At 40.1% G+C, this 17903-nt stretch overlaps 1 protein-coding gene across 4 annotated transcripts in view; it reads right to left on the bottom strand.

Annotated features, from left to right (window-relative positions):
- The window catches only part of pcnx1 (pecanex 1), a 273657-nt gene that overhangs the window by 191067 nt on the left and 64687 nt on the right, over positions 1-17903 (bottom strand). For 3 of the 4 annotated variants that reach the window (XM_078233420.1, XM_078233421.1, XM_078233423.1), the window contains exon 2: positions 15930-16138. In XM_078233420.1, coding sequence (XP_078089546.1) covers positions 15930-16138 — 209 coding nt within the window. Of the gene's footprint in view, positions 1-5325; positions 5408-15929; positions 16139-17903 lie in introns of those variants that run through there. The other variant, XM_078233422.1, reaches the window with a different exon arrangement.

Genomic DNA, 17903 nt, shown 5'->3' with positions numbered 1-17903 from the left:
CTCCCACCCATTGACACAGTCTATGCTTCCCACTGCCTCGAAAAAGCAGCCAGCATAATTAAGGACCCCACGCACCCCAGATACACTCGCTTCCACCTTCTTCCGTCGGGAAAAAGATACAAAAGTCTGAGATCACAGAACTGACTCAAGAACAGCTTCTTCCCTGACTTTTGAATGGACCTGCCTCATATTAAGTTGATCTTTCTCTACACCCTAGCTATGATTGTAACACTACATTCTGCACTCTCTCCTTTCCTTCTCTAGAAACTGTATGCTTTGTCTGTATAGCGTGCAAGAAACAATACTTTTCACTGTATGCTAATACATGTGACAATAATAAATCAAATCAAATCAACCTCCCTTGACACTCAAATTCCTTGAACATGCTGTCCCCTCCCAAATCCATGCTAATCTTTCCTACAATTCCATGTTTGATTACCTCCAATCAAGTTTCTAATTCTGCAAGAGTACAGAACTAGCCCTTACAGAATCATAGAATAGCATCAGGAAATAGTACAGGAGCTCACATGGCCTTCAGATACAAGCCAATTCTTACAAAGAGGTAGTCTCACTCCCCATCTTATCCCCATATTCTTGCAACTTTCCTTCAAGAATCTATCCAATTCCCTTTTGAAAGGTACAATTAAATCCATTTCCACCACCCTATGAGGAATTCATTCTAAATCCTATCCATTCATCGCATCATGCCGCCTCTGGTTCTTTTGCCAATCACCTTAAATCTGTGCCTCCTGGTTATTAACCCGTAAGCCGCAGGAAATAGTTCCTCTTTATTTACTACATGTTTATTATTTATGATTTCAAGCATCTTTCATCAAAGTCGACAAATGTAAGCATATTTCTGTGACTATGGAAAACTGTCCCTCCACATCCTTCTCAAAATGTCTGCAGCCTTTGATAAAGTTCACCATGCCACCCTCCTCCAACATTTCTCTTTCATTGTTCAGCCGATGATGCTTTCCTCACTTGATTCCATTCTTATCTATCCAGTCATAGCCAGAAAACCATCTGCAAAGGCTTTTCTTTGCATTCCTTCATTTTTACCTCTGGAGTCCCTGCCTCATAACACGGTCGCTCAATCCCTCCACAATCACACATTTGTCACACTGTTTGATCAGCATCCACTACTGGATAGATGAGCAGCAATTTCCTCGAGCCAAATATTGGCAGGACTAAAACTATTGTCTTAGGCCCTAGCCAAAGACTGCTCTCTAGTCACTGACTCCACCCCCTCTCCATTGCAATTGTCTGAGGCTCTTCCAGACTGTTTGCAACCACGATGTCATACTTACTCCCGAGGTGAGTTTTCAACCACAAAATCCAGTCCAACATCAAGACCACCTTCCTCCACCTCTGTATTATCTCCTGGCTCCACCCCTTCCTGAGTTCATTTGTTGTTGACACCATTACCAATGCTTTTGTTACCTCCAGATTTGACTATTCCAATGCTCTCCTGGGCATTCTCCCATCCTCAACCTTGCATGAACTTAACCGCATCAATAATTCTGCCACCTGCATCCTAACTCGCAACGAGTCCCGTTCATGCTTCATCTCTGGGCTTGCTGACTCACAGCTCCTGTGCAGCAACATCTCAATTCTAACACGTTCATCTTTTTCAAATCCCTCCATGACTTACAACTCCCTATATCGATCATCTCTTCCAACCCATCAACACTTTAACCTCCATGCTCCTCTCACTCTGGCGCCTTGTGCATCCCCAATTTTCAGTGTTCCACCAATGGCAACCATATCTTCAGCTGCAGTAGGCTCTAAGTTCAAGAATTCCACTTCTAAACATCTCCACTAAGGCATTCCCTAAAACCTGCCCATTCAGCTAATCCTTTGGTTGTGGTCCTAATATCTCCTTATGTAGCTCGGTGTCAAATTTTGCTTGAAAATACTCCTGGGAAGGATATACTTTGAGATATTTTACTACATTGAACATGCTGTACAAGTGCAAGCTGTTTTTATTCTTGTTGTAGAAAGATAAAATCACTCACAAATCCTAAAGTGGAAGCAGGCTGTTCAGCACAACCATTCAGCGTTTGATGTTTAGTCTTTAGGAACCACAGACCTAAACCCATGAGTAAATAGAGTTATAATATAACCACCATGAGCCTCTGTTCCTTTATCACCGTGCTTCAACCACCTATCTAACCTACTTTTAAATGCTGACATGGTCATTGATCTACTGTATTTAACAACTCTGGTAGAAGATTGAGAGACTGTGGAATGTATCCAACTCTTATGTCCCAACTCCCTCACATTTGATCGCATGACCATTATTCACAAAGCTTCAAATTACCAGGAGCAGTTGGTTTCAGTCTTTTTATCCCATTCTTTATAAAGTGACAGATCTACCAATTCAGCCCCCAATCTTGGTCCAGAATGAAAGTAACCCTATTTTTTCACATCTTTCTTCGTATCTGGATTTCTTCAAGCCCTTCCAAATCCTAATGAATTTGCTGTATTCTCTCTACTGTCTCTGAAGTCTTACTACAGTATGAAAGCTAAAACTGCACACACTACTTCAACTGCAGTCGATGGTTTTACATAAATGCTGTAAATAAATCTCAAAATCTAAGCGCACAAGTACAGCAGGCAGTAAAGACGACAAATGGTATGTTGGCCTTCATAGCGAGAGGATTTGAATACAGGAATCGGGATGTGTTACTGTAATTGTACAGGGCGTTGGTGAGGCCACACCTGGAGTACTGATGTCCTTATCTGAAGAAGGATGTCCTTGCTATAGAGGGAGTACAGCGAAGGTTTACCAGGCTGATTCCTGGAATGGCAGGTCTGTCATATGAGGAGAGACTAAGTCAGTTAGGATTATATTCACTGAAGTTAAAGAGCTTTTGGGGGGGGGGGGGGGGAGAGAGGATCTTATAGAAACTTATAAAATTCTAACAGGGTTAGACAGAGTAGATTCAGAAAGAACGTTTCCGATGGTGGGAGGAGTTCAGAACTAGGGGTAAAAGTTTGAGGATAAGGGGTAAACCTTTTAGAACTGAGGTGAGGAGAAATGTCTTCACCCAAAGAGTGGTGAGTGTGTGGAATTCACTATCACAGAACATAATTGAGACCAAAACGTTGTGTGATTTCAAGAAGAAATTAGATATAGCTCTTGGAGCTAAAGGGATCAAGGGATATGGGGGGAAGGGGGGACCAGGATATTGAACTAGATGATCAGCCATGATCAAGATGAATGATGCAGCAGGCTCGAAAGGCCGAATGACCTACTCCTCCTTCCACTTTCTTTATTTCTTAACTCTTTTATATATTATATTATAACTCTATTAACTCATATATTCTATGCACCTTGCCATAAAACTCAGTATTCCATTAGTTATTTTTACAGCCTTATGTTCGAGGGCTGCTGTTAATGCTTTGTGAACAGCACCTCAAAATCACACTGCTCTTCCAAATCTGTCTTCATTCCAAATGTTAACAGCACTTCTAGTTTTCACCTAAATACATTACCTCATACACCCTGACAGTGAATTGTATCCATCATTTTTTCGCCCAATTGACTATCAATAACAATTTGCAGCTTCCTTTGGTCCTCAGAGTTATTCACTATGTCTTCTGTTGTAGCATTGTGTACAAATTTGGACATCACTTCCTCTAGCCATATAATCGAATAATTTATGTTTACCAAAGAGACCCTTGTGGAACACTGCTGGTCACATCTAACCACTTTTAAAAACTGCCTTGAAGTCCTCTCTCTTTACTCAATTTTAACTTTTTCAAAGTCCAATTTATTACCTCCCCCCACCCTGAACCCCTTAATTTCAAGTTGTCTCCCATATGATGCCATATGGGAATGGAAATCAAGATGCAACTATTTTCTGTAAAAAGTAATTCCCCTCATCTCTCGCTGCAAGGAAAAAGTGCAAACACTTCCTACCATTTAGAGATGGCCTCAATTTTTATTTTCAGCCTCAAGGATACATCCCATTTGTCCTTTATTTCTCTCAATATCCTCTCATTTCAACCCATGTGCCCTGGAGTAGCTTCTTTCATTTTAATATGAACTGGTACATCAAAGTTTCTGACAATGATTTGGAGCCAAAATTAGGTGATGGCCTAATGGTAATATTGGTAGACTATTAATCCAGAAACTCAGCTAATGTTCTGGGGACCCTGGTTCGAATCCCACCACGGCAGATGGTGGAATTTGAATTCATTACAAAAAAATCTGTAATTAAGAATCTACTGATGACTATGAAACCATTGTCAATTATCAGAAAAACCCATCTGGTTCACCAATGTCCTTTAGGGAAGGAAATCTGCTGTCTTTACCTGGTCTGGCCTACATGTGACTCCAGACCCACAGCAATGTGGTTGACTCTCAACTGCCCTCCAAGGGCATCTAAGATGGGCAATAAATGCTGGTCAGCCATGTCCCATGAGTGAATAAAAAAAATATAGAAACGTGAAATGATTTTTTTTCCCCCAAAGAGACTGCATGCTAAATTCCTTCAACTGTTAAATTTGCATATGCTTTAATGTGATATATAATATAGGCTGTAGGATAACAATGTCAAAGGCATGTTCTCTCTTAATAAACCTGAAGTAATGATAACATAACTGTTAATTTTTCAATGTAAATATCATCTGGTGTCAATGTGGAAGGCATAGACAACTACGACTTGCACAAGAGTGCAGGCAAGTCGAACACAAACTTCTTTTGTAACCCTCCCCAAGCATAATTAATACACAGTTAATTCCAACAAGACTCAAATCTCTGTTGTTAGATAAGCAGCTAGGTAGCCTCGCTCCCAACCTCTGCCATTACCCAGTTTAGTAGGATGGAAGGAGGTCTAAACTGCTCCTTTGACAGGCTGTGCCTATCTAGTATTTGTGCTCTCGTGCACAGAGATGCCACAGTTATTAATCCACATTTTTCAAAGAATAAACTCATTGCTCAATGTGCAGGAGACAACACTCCACTGCGCCACTTTATGATGCTGAGTATTAAGGTTGCAATACCCAACATCACCAAGCTGGCCCTAAATAAGCCACATACAATATTTTTTAAATGGTCAATTATACCTTGCATACATTATATAAAAAACAACAACAGGTGAAGCAAATCTGGGTATGATTCTCAAAGTTGCTTAAATTTTGAGAGCCTGAACATCCTCACATGCCAAATTCTTTATTTGTAAACAGTGCTGTCATAGGGTTGGTGCAAAGCAGAAATCAGGTACTTTCATATGAGCAGAGGTTGAAGGTTGGGGGGTGTGGTGAGGGGTGGGGGTGGTGGTGTGGTGTGGGGAATCATGGGCCATTTTCACACACCTCCTTGTGCCCAGCTTGACAGCATTGATAGAGGCCTGGCAGCTTGTCCTCTTGGCTGGTGAAGGTGCATGGCAGGGAAAATCTGTGCAGGGAAAAGGGGAGAAAAACAAATTACAAAACACAGCGGATCAAGCTTCATCTGTCGTGGTTGAATGATATAATTTGAAACCTTTGATCGTTAAAGAAAGAACTTTCATTTATCTAGTACCTTTTATGACCTCAGGACATCCCTTAACCCTTCACAGCCAATGAAGCACCTTTAAACTTTTAAAACAAGAAAACACAGTAGCCAATTTGTGCACTGCAAGTTAATGGTTTGATAATCTGTTTATACAATGTTGGTCGAGGGATAGATGTTGGCCAAGACTCTAGGGGAACTCCATCGCGAGCAGCATCCCTCAATGTTGCATTTAAGTGTCAGATGATGTGAAGTCCCTGGAGCGGGGCTTGAACCCATGCCTTTTTACTCAGAGGTGAGGGTGTTATCATTAAATCTAACCGTGGAAGCAATTAGTAACTTCAAAATGTAAGTAGCATCCCATTTTCTGGCGAAGTGTAGTAGTTTATGCTTGCGTGGGAAGCGACTATCCCGTTATTGCTTCTACAGCAAGTGGAAAAGCAGAATTGAATTCCATACAGTGGAATACAATCCTGACTTTACAGTGCCACAGCCCCTTGGTCTGAATCCAAGCCAGACTGATGGGATATAAATCTGTCTCCAACAGCTGGAAAGGTCTGAAGTAAAATGAGTTTGTGGCAGTCGTGTCAGTCCTAATCTCGGAACATGTGAGTTTATAACACAGAGCTACCCATAATTTTTAATTTGGATGCTTAAATCACCAGAAGGACAAAACCACATCTTGGGAGGGGAGATATTTATTCTCAATGTGAAGTAGTTCCCCCGTACGTAAAAGCTTAAAAACGGATTTAAAACTCATTGTACTCATTCTTACTCGTTGGATGACAACCAATGTTAATTCCAGGAGGCATTCTGAAGAGTTGCAATTTTGGGTGTTTGAGACAGGAAAGGGTTGATCTGTTGACATTGGCAACTAGAAAGCAAGCTATTCTCAGCATTCATCCTAGTTTTCTGGATACCAAACCTATTTCAACAAAGTTCCATTTATTTATTAATAATCCAACAAAACACTGCCAGCGCTGATATACTAAGATAGGCTTTGCTACATTACATCAACGCCTTTTTATATCTCTACCTTTTGTATTAGCATGTATTACTGCAATTAGAAGATGTTTGACAGCCAGTGTTAGCACAAGCTGCATTGATATAGCACCTTTCATGTGCTAAAACATCCCTGTAAAGTATAATACATTTCACAAAGGAAGACTGGGTGGCTGCAACAAGCCCAAAAACAAAAGACAGCTGCAAATGCACTTGTTAAAAACATAAGTAATTATCATCAGTTTATTGCTATATTTCCTCACTGCCAGTGTTATGCACCAACTATTGCCAAGAGGCATTAGGGACCTGTTTCTAGCTCGTTATCAATGTTGCTCTAAGTTGCCTGCTAAGAGCTACTAAAGTAGAGCACAAAATCTTTTGGTTTTCCTTCATTCCTTGAGGGGCAGTGTCGGATTTTGAATCAGTTCCACAGTGGTGCCACTGATGTATGGAATTTAGCAAGAATCAAATTGAGCCTCGTATCATGTTTTACTAGCAGGATGCACTAATTCTCCAATATGCCGTTCTATACACAAGATATATCCAGGAATAAGCTTAAAATAAAGCTAAATAACAATTCGCCAAATACGAAAAACAACTAAGAAAGTGCCTCATGGGTTTGGTGAAAACTGGAAAAATTTATATATTTAATGTTATTCAGATGGGAAATTAACAATCAAATGTAAAATGCTTACGATATGTGCTATAATAATGTATATATATGCTAATCAAGACACTGTGTGTAGACCCCTTAAAAAAATCAGTAATATAATTCTGATATGGTACCAGAATAGACACCAAATTGTAAGGATGTGTTCAGATAGATCTGAAGTTGCAGTGAATCCACTGGCCGTAGCATAAGACGTCTCCCAAAAAAGGATGCCCACATTACTTGAAATCAGGAAAGATTCAGACAGTAGAACTTATTGTCATTACACCAGTGAACAGTGTTTCGGATTCAGCAGATTTCTGATATGATTCAGCCAATGGCCAGTGAAAACAAGAAAGCAGTTCAATGCACAAACAGCTCCTCTTTAGTCCACTGTACTAAATTTAATTTCCACTCTCCTCCCCTTCACTCCCTCCATCTCCTCTGCCCCAACACCTCTTCATCCACCCCTTCCCCATCACCTCCTCTTCCTTGTGCATTACTGAAGCATATGGAACAGAAGAGTTCAGGTTCCAACTCAAGACTACACTGTGTTTGCTGAGTCACTTGAGGAACTAAAATTCAATATAGTATACCAAGGAGGGGGGAAGAGGCAGGTAACTAGGGTCTCTGATTCTGAGATCACCATCTAATGGTCTCTCCTGAAGAATGCATGAGTGGACGCTGACCTTAATAGAAGAAAATCACCAGTGTGGGTCATCATTTGTGACATTATGTTTGAGTTGGCTGATGCTAACTTTGTACTATCCACAGGATACACTACAGCAACCCCCAAGCTCCCTGCAACAGCACATCCCTGTTCTGCAAACTCTGCCACCGAATAGAAAACTAGCATCATTTCCCCGTCTCCCTTCAAAACACAAACTGTTCTGACTTGAACATATAATCATTGTTCCTGCATTCTTGCTGGGTCAAAAGCTTAGAATTCCCAACCTAACATTGTGCCAACAATAGCACTCAAGGACAGCAATGGTTCATGAAGATCAAACAGAACTTTTCAGATCAACTAGGAATGGGCAATAAATACAGTCTGGTCAGCATTGGCAACATCATGCAGAAAATTTAAATGAGATACTTGAACAAGGGTGCTAGATGGTTATTGGTGTAACCATATTTCTTTCAATCATTGCCTTCAGAAGTAAATGGGAGTAAAACTGAAGAAGTATTTTTTTTTAAAAGAATGCATCTCTTCCTGCCAAAGCAAAAAAATTAATCTATTGTGCACAACAAATCTTACATTCCTTAGAATTTCCATGTCGTGATTGTCAGCTATGTGCAGTATTATAGAACAATACAATGCTTTGAATAAACATTCCAGCTATTTTGGAGAAAACCTTCTATTTGGTTCTTACGTGTCTGACAACCATATTATAATAACAAATACAGAAGTTCACATTCGCACTGCTGAAGATTCCTTCCAGACAAAAACAATCTCCCATTTTAGGCATTGTCTATTCTAATCTGGCTGACATTGTCAATTTCCACCATGACAGCCAGCTAACTTTCAGAAAGTCTATGCCACCCACATGTAGTAGTGTAAACACTGACATGAGATGTAATGACTACACTTACAATCACTTATAATCATAGATTTTAATATTCAGTTTATTTAAAAGCCACCTGCAAAATCCATGATTGAACCTTCCAAAAATATGTTCTATCACAGGGGTTCCAAACTCGGGCTGGTTCACAAGGAGGTTTGAAGAGGACACCAAAAATAGGCTCTACTATACCTTCATACTGCCACTTTCACCATCCAAACAGAAATTTGTCTTCCAATTCCTCCACCGCTTCTGTAAAGCCCAAATGTTTGACTGATCTCTTTTTTATTGCTTTTCAGCCTCCATCTTCTTTACCTGGCTGAGCATGCCAAGTGGTAAGTGTGCTATGTTTGTCTACTTTCACAGACTGCACACATCATGGGATGTACTAGCACCGGAGACAGACAGCAACTCTTGAAGGAGCCAGTAAAGCCTGTAAAGTGATGGGCCTCAGCAGGGCTTGAATTACGCAGTTTGGCACAGCATTCAAGTTGGGGCAGAGGACAGTGTGGTCCTGTGACTAGTGTATGCCACTTTGATCTACAGATGACTGGGCCATGTTAGTAGTGGGGCTGGAAACAAGCAGTTAATAAGGCATCAGGGCAATGGTGGTGTCAGGTTTATCAGCAAGGAGTGAGGTGAGTTACATCAGATCATATCAAAGTTCTGCAGTCCTGCCATATCCATCAAATGGCAGTGGACAATTAAACAACTGGAGAAGGAGGGTCCATAAATATTCCCATTTTCAATGGCGGGGGAGCCCAACACATCAGTGTAAAAGACAAGATTGAAGCATTTGCAACCATCTTCAGCCAGAAGTGCTGAGTGGATGATCCATCACAGCCTCCCTCAGAGACTCAGCATTACAGATGCCAGTGCTTAGCCAACTTGATACACTCCACTTGATATCAAGAAACAGCTGAAGGCACTGGATACTTCGGGTTCTGGGTCCTGACAACAGCACTGAAGAAATGCTCCAGAACAAGCAATGCCCCCTAACCAAGCTGTTCCAGTACAGTTACAACTCTGGCATCTACCTGACAATGTGGAAAATTGCTCAACCATGTCCTGTGCACAAAAAGCAGGATAAATCCAACCCAATCGATTACCACTCCATCAGTTTACTCTCAATCAGCAGCTAAGTAATGGAAGGTGCCAAAGACAGTGCTATCAAGCAGCACTTACAGAGCAATAACCTGCTCATGACGCTCAGTTTGGGTTCCGCCACGGTCATTCATTAACCTCATTACAGCCTTGGTCCAAACATGGACAAAAGGGCTGAACTCAGGTGAGAATTACTATTCTTGACATAAAGGCAGCATTTGACTGAGTGTGGCATCAAGGAGCCCTTGCAAAACTGAAGTCAGTCTGAGTTTGGGGGATCTTTTCATCGGTTGGAGTCATACCTGGCAAAAAGGAAGATGGCTGTGGTTGTTGGAGGTCAATCATCTCAGCTCCAGGACATCACTTCAGGTGGTCCTCAGGGTAGCATCCTAGGCCCAAAAATCTTCAGCTGCTTTATCAGTGACCTCCCTCCATCATAAATCAGAAGTGGGAGATGTTCGTGAATGATTTTCAGTACACTCAGTACTCCTCAGGTACTGAAGCAGTCCATATCTGTAGATAGCAGGACCTGGATAACGTTCAGGCTTAGGCTGAGAGAGAGCAAGTAACATTTGTGCCACACAAGTGCCAGGCAATGACCATCTCCAACAAGAGAGAACCTAGCTACCTACCTACCCTTTATATTCAATGGTATTACCATTGGCAAATCCTTCACTATCAATATCCCTGAGGTTCAGAAACTGAACAGACAAGCCATATAAATACTGTGGCTACAGGAAAATCCCACAGATAACCCTTCTTGGGGAGGGGAAGGGAGGGATTATTTTGCTTCTTAAGATTCCACCTGCAAGCAGATATATGCAAATAAGCAAAATACTGTGGATGTTGGAAATGTGAAGTTAAAAGCAGTAAATGGTGGAAAACACTCTGCAAGTGGAGAAAGAAATAGAGTTAACATTTAAGTTAGATGACCAGTTCTGATGAAAGGCCATTTACTTGAAATGTCAACTCTGTTTCACTCTCCCCCCCACAAAAGGCGCTCACTGACTTGTTAATGTTGAACATCTCTGTTATAGGCCAAACCTGGTAATTACATGCATTCTACTTTCCATTGTCTGGAATTACATGCACCAAAATAGAGCAATGCTTGTAGTCAGCAGTTCATTCACCCTTTGACTATGTCAGGCAAGAGATACTGCTAGACTTTAGATCTTTGTAACCTAAACTGAAACATCTGATCTTTGATGTAATTTTACAAATAAGATTGACAATGACGTACAGTAACGGTGACTGCAATCTAGAGATTGCTACAATGCAAGTTTTTAGTAACACAAAAGACTATTGTTCAGCAGGTGCATGCCTATGATCTGTAACCCATAAGCATCTTTGTTGGTCATAAGAAATATTACAACAATATTGGCTAACACTTAAATAATTACTAAGACAATTTTAGTATTAATAGTTTTAATATTTTCTTTCCATGAGACAGTCAGATTCAGAAAACAACAATCTGCAACTCAATGCAAGCAAAGAGTACAGACGCAAATGTTCACATTACCACAACTTTTTCTGATAATCAGGAGCTATTACATTAAATACGAACATCAGAACATACCCCTTCTGATGGCAAACACCGAAATGTTGACTGCTAAAGACCAAGTCGAGACAAGCATATGCCAGATCAGTCAAAAGTTCACATCAAATAATAGTGCACAATAATAATTATCCAGCTAAACCTATTCTTCCATTTCATACAATAATAGAACAAAATTTCATTACAGAAGCTCTCATGGCATCTGCCCCCTCCACATCAAAACTACCTGCGCTATTTCTACCTTCCTTTCTTCACTATAATGCAAGGCCTTGTCTGGCTGCTCTGGTGATTTGGATGGATGAAAGATACTCCCTGGGACAATTTAAAGAGTAGGGAATCAGTGTTTTTCCTAACATTCTTCCCGCGCTGAAACAATCAAAAACTGATTGGCCTTATTAAGCTCATTTGTTATCGCTCGGTACACAAATTAGCCGCCTTACACAATAACAGTGACAATCTACAAGAAGTTGATCATTTAATGCCAATGGAATTTAAAAAGTGCAAGTTCTTTATTTTCTTCATTTGAGTATTTACCTAATTTCCTCTTAAATGTCATGTTTGACTGAGCTCCAACCTTTCTATACTCAATACTTTCCATACTTCAAATACCCCGAGTCCAAGATGAGTTCCACTTTCTGGGACTTGAAAAGAAAAAATAGCTCGAAAAGGAGCAATACATATTTTTGGAACGATTTATAGAATAAAAGCCAATAAAAAAAATGCTATTTGATCTAGATTTCCTCCAGGAAGAAAATTGACCCTCACGTACCCTCTGCCCAATCTTGATGGACGGAAAACAACCAAAAGGGAAATGAGTACACAGATAAAGGTTTTGGGAGATTTCTTCCATCGTCAAAGATAATCAAGCAAAGCTCTGGACATGAATCCAGTTTAATAGCCAAGCTCAACATTCATACAAGCTGTCACTGCAAAAATGACAAGCTGTCCAAGCAGTGCAAAATTATATTCTCCCACAAAGGCTTTGGTCATCTATCTCTGTTCCTCACCCATATTTTGAAAGCAACACTTGTCCAGCTTTTTTTTTTGAATCAAATTTTAACTGCTTCTGCTGGGAGTTGGTTCTGCATCTCTCCTCCCCAAATATTACTTCACTGCAGTGTGAATATTAGCGTACTTGTGGCTGATACATAAATTTTTAAAATTAATTAAATTATTCTTTTAGCCAATGAAGAGGGGTTTGATTGATTGAGTTTCTCATTTTAAAAATGTCATTCTTCCAGCAGCTAAACCACAATTAGTGAGCAATTCAAGTTTAAAAATATTATAACATTTCTCACAATTGATAGAAAGTTTGGAAGTCGCTGGTGATAGTGTGGGTATTATCAGTTGTAAGCTTTGGCTCAGTAGGAATGGTCGAACCCTATGAAGTACAGAAGATCAGAGGGACCTTGGGGTGCATGTCCATAGATCTCTAAAGACAGCTGGACAGGTAGATAAAGTGGTTAAGAAGGCCTGCCTTTATTAACCGAGGCATTGAATATAAGAGCAGGCAGGTTATGATGGAGCTGTGTAAAACACTGGTTAGGCCACAGCTGGAGTGCTGTCTGCAGTTCTGGTCATCACACTATAGGAGGGAAGTGATTACACTAGAGAAGGTGCAGAGGCGATTCACCAGGATAGCGCCTGCTGGAGCGTTTCAGCTATCAAGAGAGACGGAATAGACTGGGGTTGTTTCCCTTGGAGCAGAAAAGGCAGAGGGGGGACCTGATTGAGGCATGTAAAATCACAAGGGGCAGAGATAGGGTGGATTTTCCCCTTGGTGGAGAGGGCCAATAACCAGGGGACATAGGTTTACAGTAAGGGGCAGGAAATTTAGAGGGGATTTGAAGAAAAATATTTTCACCCAGAGAGTCATGATAATCTGGGACTCTCTGCCTGAAAGGACAGTTGAGGCGGGAACCCTCACAACATTTTAGTATTTAGATGAGCACTTGAAATGCCACTGCATACAAGGCCACGGGCCAAGTGCTTGAAAATGGGATTTGAATAGATAGGTGTTTGATGGCCGGTGTGGACACGATGGGTTGAAAGGCCTCTTTCTGTGCTGCAAAACTATAACTCTGGCCTTGGAGTCAGAAAATTGAGACTTTGAATCTCACTCCAGAGATCCAGACAGCACATAATCTAGGCTGACAATTCTGTGCAGTTCTGAGTGAGTGCTGTACTGTCGGGGGTGCCATGGTTCAGGTTTGACATTAAGCCAACTCAAATGGACGCAGATATAGCACTATTCAAAGATATCAGAGAACTTCTCCTGGTGCCTTGGCCAAAAGTACTTCAACTAACATTACTAAATCAGCTTATTTGGTCAATTACTTCTTTGTTGTTTATGATACTATCTGTGTGCAAACTGGATGTCACGTTCCCTAAATGAGAACAGCAACTACGCTTCAAAAGTACAGTAAAGAGCCTTGGGATGAACTGAGATCATAAAAGGCATTACATGTATACAATATATTTTCTTTCTTTGGACTTCAGGAAGGGTGTTAAAAGAACATGAAAAATACTGCACTGACATTTAAATACAGTGCTTGATTTGTGTCATTGAACCTTTCACTGAAGTTGGACTTCAGTTGTATTAATTACCAAATTGAAGTAACTCTTGAATCAAGCTTTGAACAGTTCCTGTTGACATTATCATTACTATAATGTATATTACATTACAGATGCCTTCAGGAACAACAGGGATAGCAATCCTTATTAATCATTATATTTCTCAGTGTGGAGTTCATCCCTTGAACAATTGGGAGATGTTTCAATTTTCTCTTTACTTGGAGAGTAAAATCAGTTTGAACTGAGTGGTTCCTGAAATGGCAAGAGTATTTTGTACCTCCCAAATACTCAGGTCATTATTAGTGTGCACCCCATATTTTACATGCTGTTTTAATAAAATAGTTTCTTTACTTGAAGAGGTTCCTCCATGATTTCCAAGCAAACCAGGATTTTTTTTTGTACTTTATATTCAGCGTCTTTGGAATGATTAAACACAAGATCTTGATCTCCTTGTCTAGATGTGGTGTATATTTAGTGACTGTTACATTGTGTAGCTCTCAGTTTAACTGACAGCATTTATCACCGTATTTAGGGATTACAGAACTTTCCATGGCAAACCTCTCTGCCGTGATTCCAGATTATGCTTGATGGTTAGTCTGGCTCAGTGGTATTACTTTCATCTCTGAACCACAAAATCAAGGGTTCTTTTGGTATGATAGGTGGCCATTTGGTCCATCATGCACCCACTGACCTAATCCCACTTCCCTGCTCTTGGCCCATCACCTTGTAACTCATGGACATTTCCTGAAGCCCATAATTTAGGCTGACGCTTCAGTATAGTTCTAAAACAGGGATTAATTGTCAGTTGTGCTGCCTTTTGAATGAGACATTGAACCAAGGCTCCATCTGCCTGTTGAAGTGAACTAAAAGATCCCACAATACCATTTGAAGTAGAGGAGAGGTTTTGCCCTGGTCAACACCTTATCTCATGATAAACGCCACTAAAAATATTATTGATTATTTATTTCATTACTACTGATGGGACCATGTGCTCAAGTTGGCTGCTGGATTTGCCTACACAACTAGCAACTACAATTCAAATGTATTTAATTGACCGCAGAGCACTCTGCGACATCCAAAGGAAGTATATATAAATGCAAGTTCTTTCTTTCACCAATTACAAGTGCATGTTACCACAGGAACACAAAATTCGAGAAAAAAAAGGTCAAACTAATTCTTGTTGCTAATTATAAAACACCATTGACCTAAGTATACTCAACCCAAAATGTGACCATTAATCAACAGCTTTCAATGAATTCAGCATATACCTTGCCACTGCACAGAACTGAGAGGAATCATGTAGATGTGACAGAAGTTATTTTAAGCAATAAAATTATGTAGGACACCAAAATTTTCTAACAAATGCCTTCCCAAAACAATCCAATAAGAAGAACGATCCTCTATTACTAGGCAAATATAAAACATCGTGCACCACACAGAATACCTTCAAATGTTATATATTTTGCTCTATAAAAGACAGTTTCAAATCCATTTAAAAGATTCACTAATTTCCGTATGGCAAGTTTAATAACATGATCAATCAGCGGATTTGATATAATCATCCAATCTTGGAATTCAGGATATGGATAGATGATAAATTTTGAATCACAGAGAATCAGCTTTAGGCACAGACTTGGAATGAAGGAAATGTTTCAACCAATTATAATTGCAACTTGATGGAAACCTGCAGTAATAACCAGTAAGCTTTTAAACTTGAACTATTAGCAGACAATGGAGAAAGCAAAGGAAGATAAACTCAAGATAATTGACAACCTGGTCAACTTGCAAAATAAAAAACACTTCAGATAATCTCTCAGTGATCTCAATTTTATTTTGGCGTTCAGGTAACCACTGCCTTGGAGAATATTAGTGGTCTGTTCAAAGTAGTAAGACAGTTACAAACAATTAAGTTAGTATGTTTGAAAAGAAGCAGCATCTTTGAATGACTGCAGTCAGGCATACAGTATAGCACTCACTCACCCTGGCCCATTGCTGTCATCTCTCCTGGATGATCCATCCTGCTGCTCAGTTTTTACACGTCTCTCAGCTATCTCACTGTTGCTTTGATCCACAATCTCTCCTTCATCCAGTGCATGGTGCAATCGATAGTTCACTGTTTTAAGCACAATAAACACAGCTGCTATAACAGCACTGTAACTTCCTACAATGATCATGCTTGATGGAAGAGCCTGCAAGAGAGTGAAAGTATACAAACATTAAAAAACTTCAAGCAATGTTTCACAGGATGGATATATATTTAAAAAATCTTCACTCCAATTATTTTTCTTCTAAATACTTAATTTTGATTCTGCACAGAAACTTCATTCAATTAACTTAGGGGAGGCAGTTCACCAGGTATCTACCTCCGGTACAATATAACTCATAACATAACAGCAATTGTGACTTTCTTCTTCCTCTTCTTCCAAGCACACACCTAAGTCCCTTCAGGTTTTAGCAAAGATTCGAAAGGACAATATGCTGATTCAAAGCACTATTCAGTTGCTGGCCACATAAACTTTTTTTTAAAAAATCATTCATGGGGCATGGGCGTCGTTGGCTGGGCCAGCATTTATTGCCCATCCCTAGTTGTCCTTGGAGGGTAGTTGAGACTCAACCATATTGCAGTGCCCTGGAGTCACATGTAGGCCAGACCAGGTAAGGATGGCAGATTTCCTTCCCTAAAGGACATTAGTGAACCAGATAGGTTTTCCCGACAATCAACAATGGTTTCATGGTCATCAGTAGATTCTTAATTCCAGATTTTTTTTTATTGAATTCAAATTCCATCATCTGCTGTGGCGGGATTCGAACCCGAATCCCCAGAACATTAGCTGAGTTTCTGGATTAATAGTCCAACGACAATACCACTAGGCCAACGCCTCCCCTATAACTGCATATTTGAAGGGCATCAAAAAAACAGACAAACGCTCTATCAAAAGAATAAAAAATTTCTACTTATATAGCACCTTTCATGACTAGACATCCCACAGCATTTTATAGCCAATTAAAGTACTTTTGAATTGCGCTCACACTTGTTATATAGAAAAGGTGTCAGCAGACATCCACAAACAGCATGTAATAATGATTAAATAATGTGTTTCTGTGATTTGATTGGGAGATAAATATTAGCCAAGACAGTGAGTAAAACTTCCCAGCTCTTTTGCAAAATAGTGCTATGGGATCTTTTAAGTCCAGAGAGTTTAATGTCTCATCTGTAAGACTTAACAATAAATAAATTCACCTCAAAAGAAGGAATGCTGAATCCAAAATGTTCTAATGGCTTTCTTGTGACCAGCCCTCTTGTATGGACTTCAACATGTAAATCAGTGGTTGCTGACATTTTGTGAAGTTTATACAATATTTGCTTTCATTACTTCAGTGTCTGACAAAGAAACAAACATGTGGTCTGCCTGCAGGGAGCTGGCATTGATTCAATGGGCTCAAATCAGCCTCCTTCTGTGCTGCAAATGACTTGATGGGAACGATCTTACTGGCCTTTCACGCCATGCTCCCATTGCAGCAAGGTCAGGAATTTGGCAGCCAACCAAATCTCCGTTCCCGCCGGCATGAATGGTAGTAAGATTCTGGCCTATGACTCTATACAAAAGACAATTAAACTAAGTTTGGATCCAAGAGAGTATTGACCCTCAATAACACTGTTTAACACTACAGAAAATAATTTTGACAAATTAAGGGAGAACTGCACATTTAGTTTTACTTATTTACAGGATGGCAGCATTGCTGGCAAGTTCAGTATTTTTGTTCATCCTTAATTGCCCCTTATGAGGGTGGAGGGGGTAATCATCTTGAGCCACTGCAGTCCATATCCTCAGAATGCTGTTGGTAGGGGTAAGTTCTAGGATTTAACTCAGTGACGATGGAGGAACAACAATATATTTTGGGGTCAGGATGATTTATGACGTGGTGGACTCAGCACCAGCTTACATTGATCTT

The sequence above is a fragment of the Mustelus asterias genome, chromosome 18 (genome assembly GCF_964213995.1).
Source record: "Mustelus asterias chromosome 18, sMusAst1.hap1.1, whole genome shotgun sequence".
Classification (NCBI taxonomy): Eukaryota; Metazoa; Chordata; class Chondrichthyes; order Carcharhiniformes; family Triakidae; genus Mustelus; species Mustelus asterias.
The sequence above is the reverse complement of the archived record's forward strand: the minus strand, read 5'-3'. Positions and strand labels throughout refer to the sequence as shown.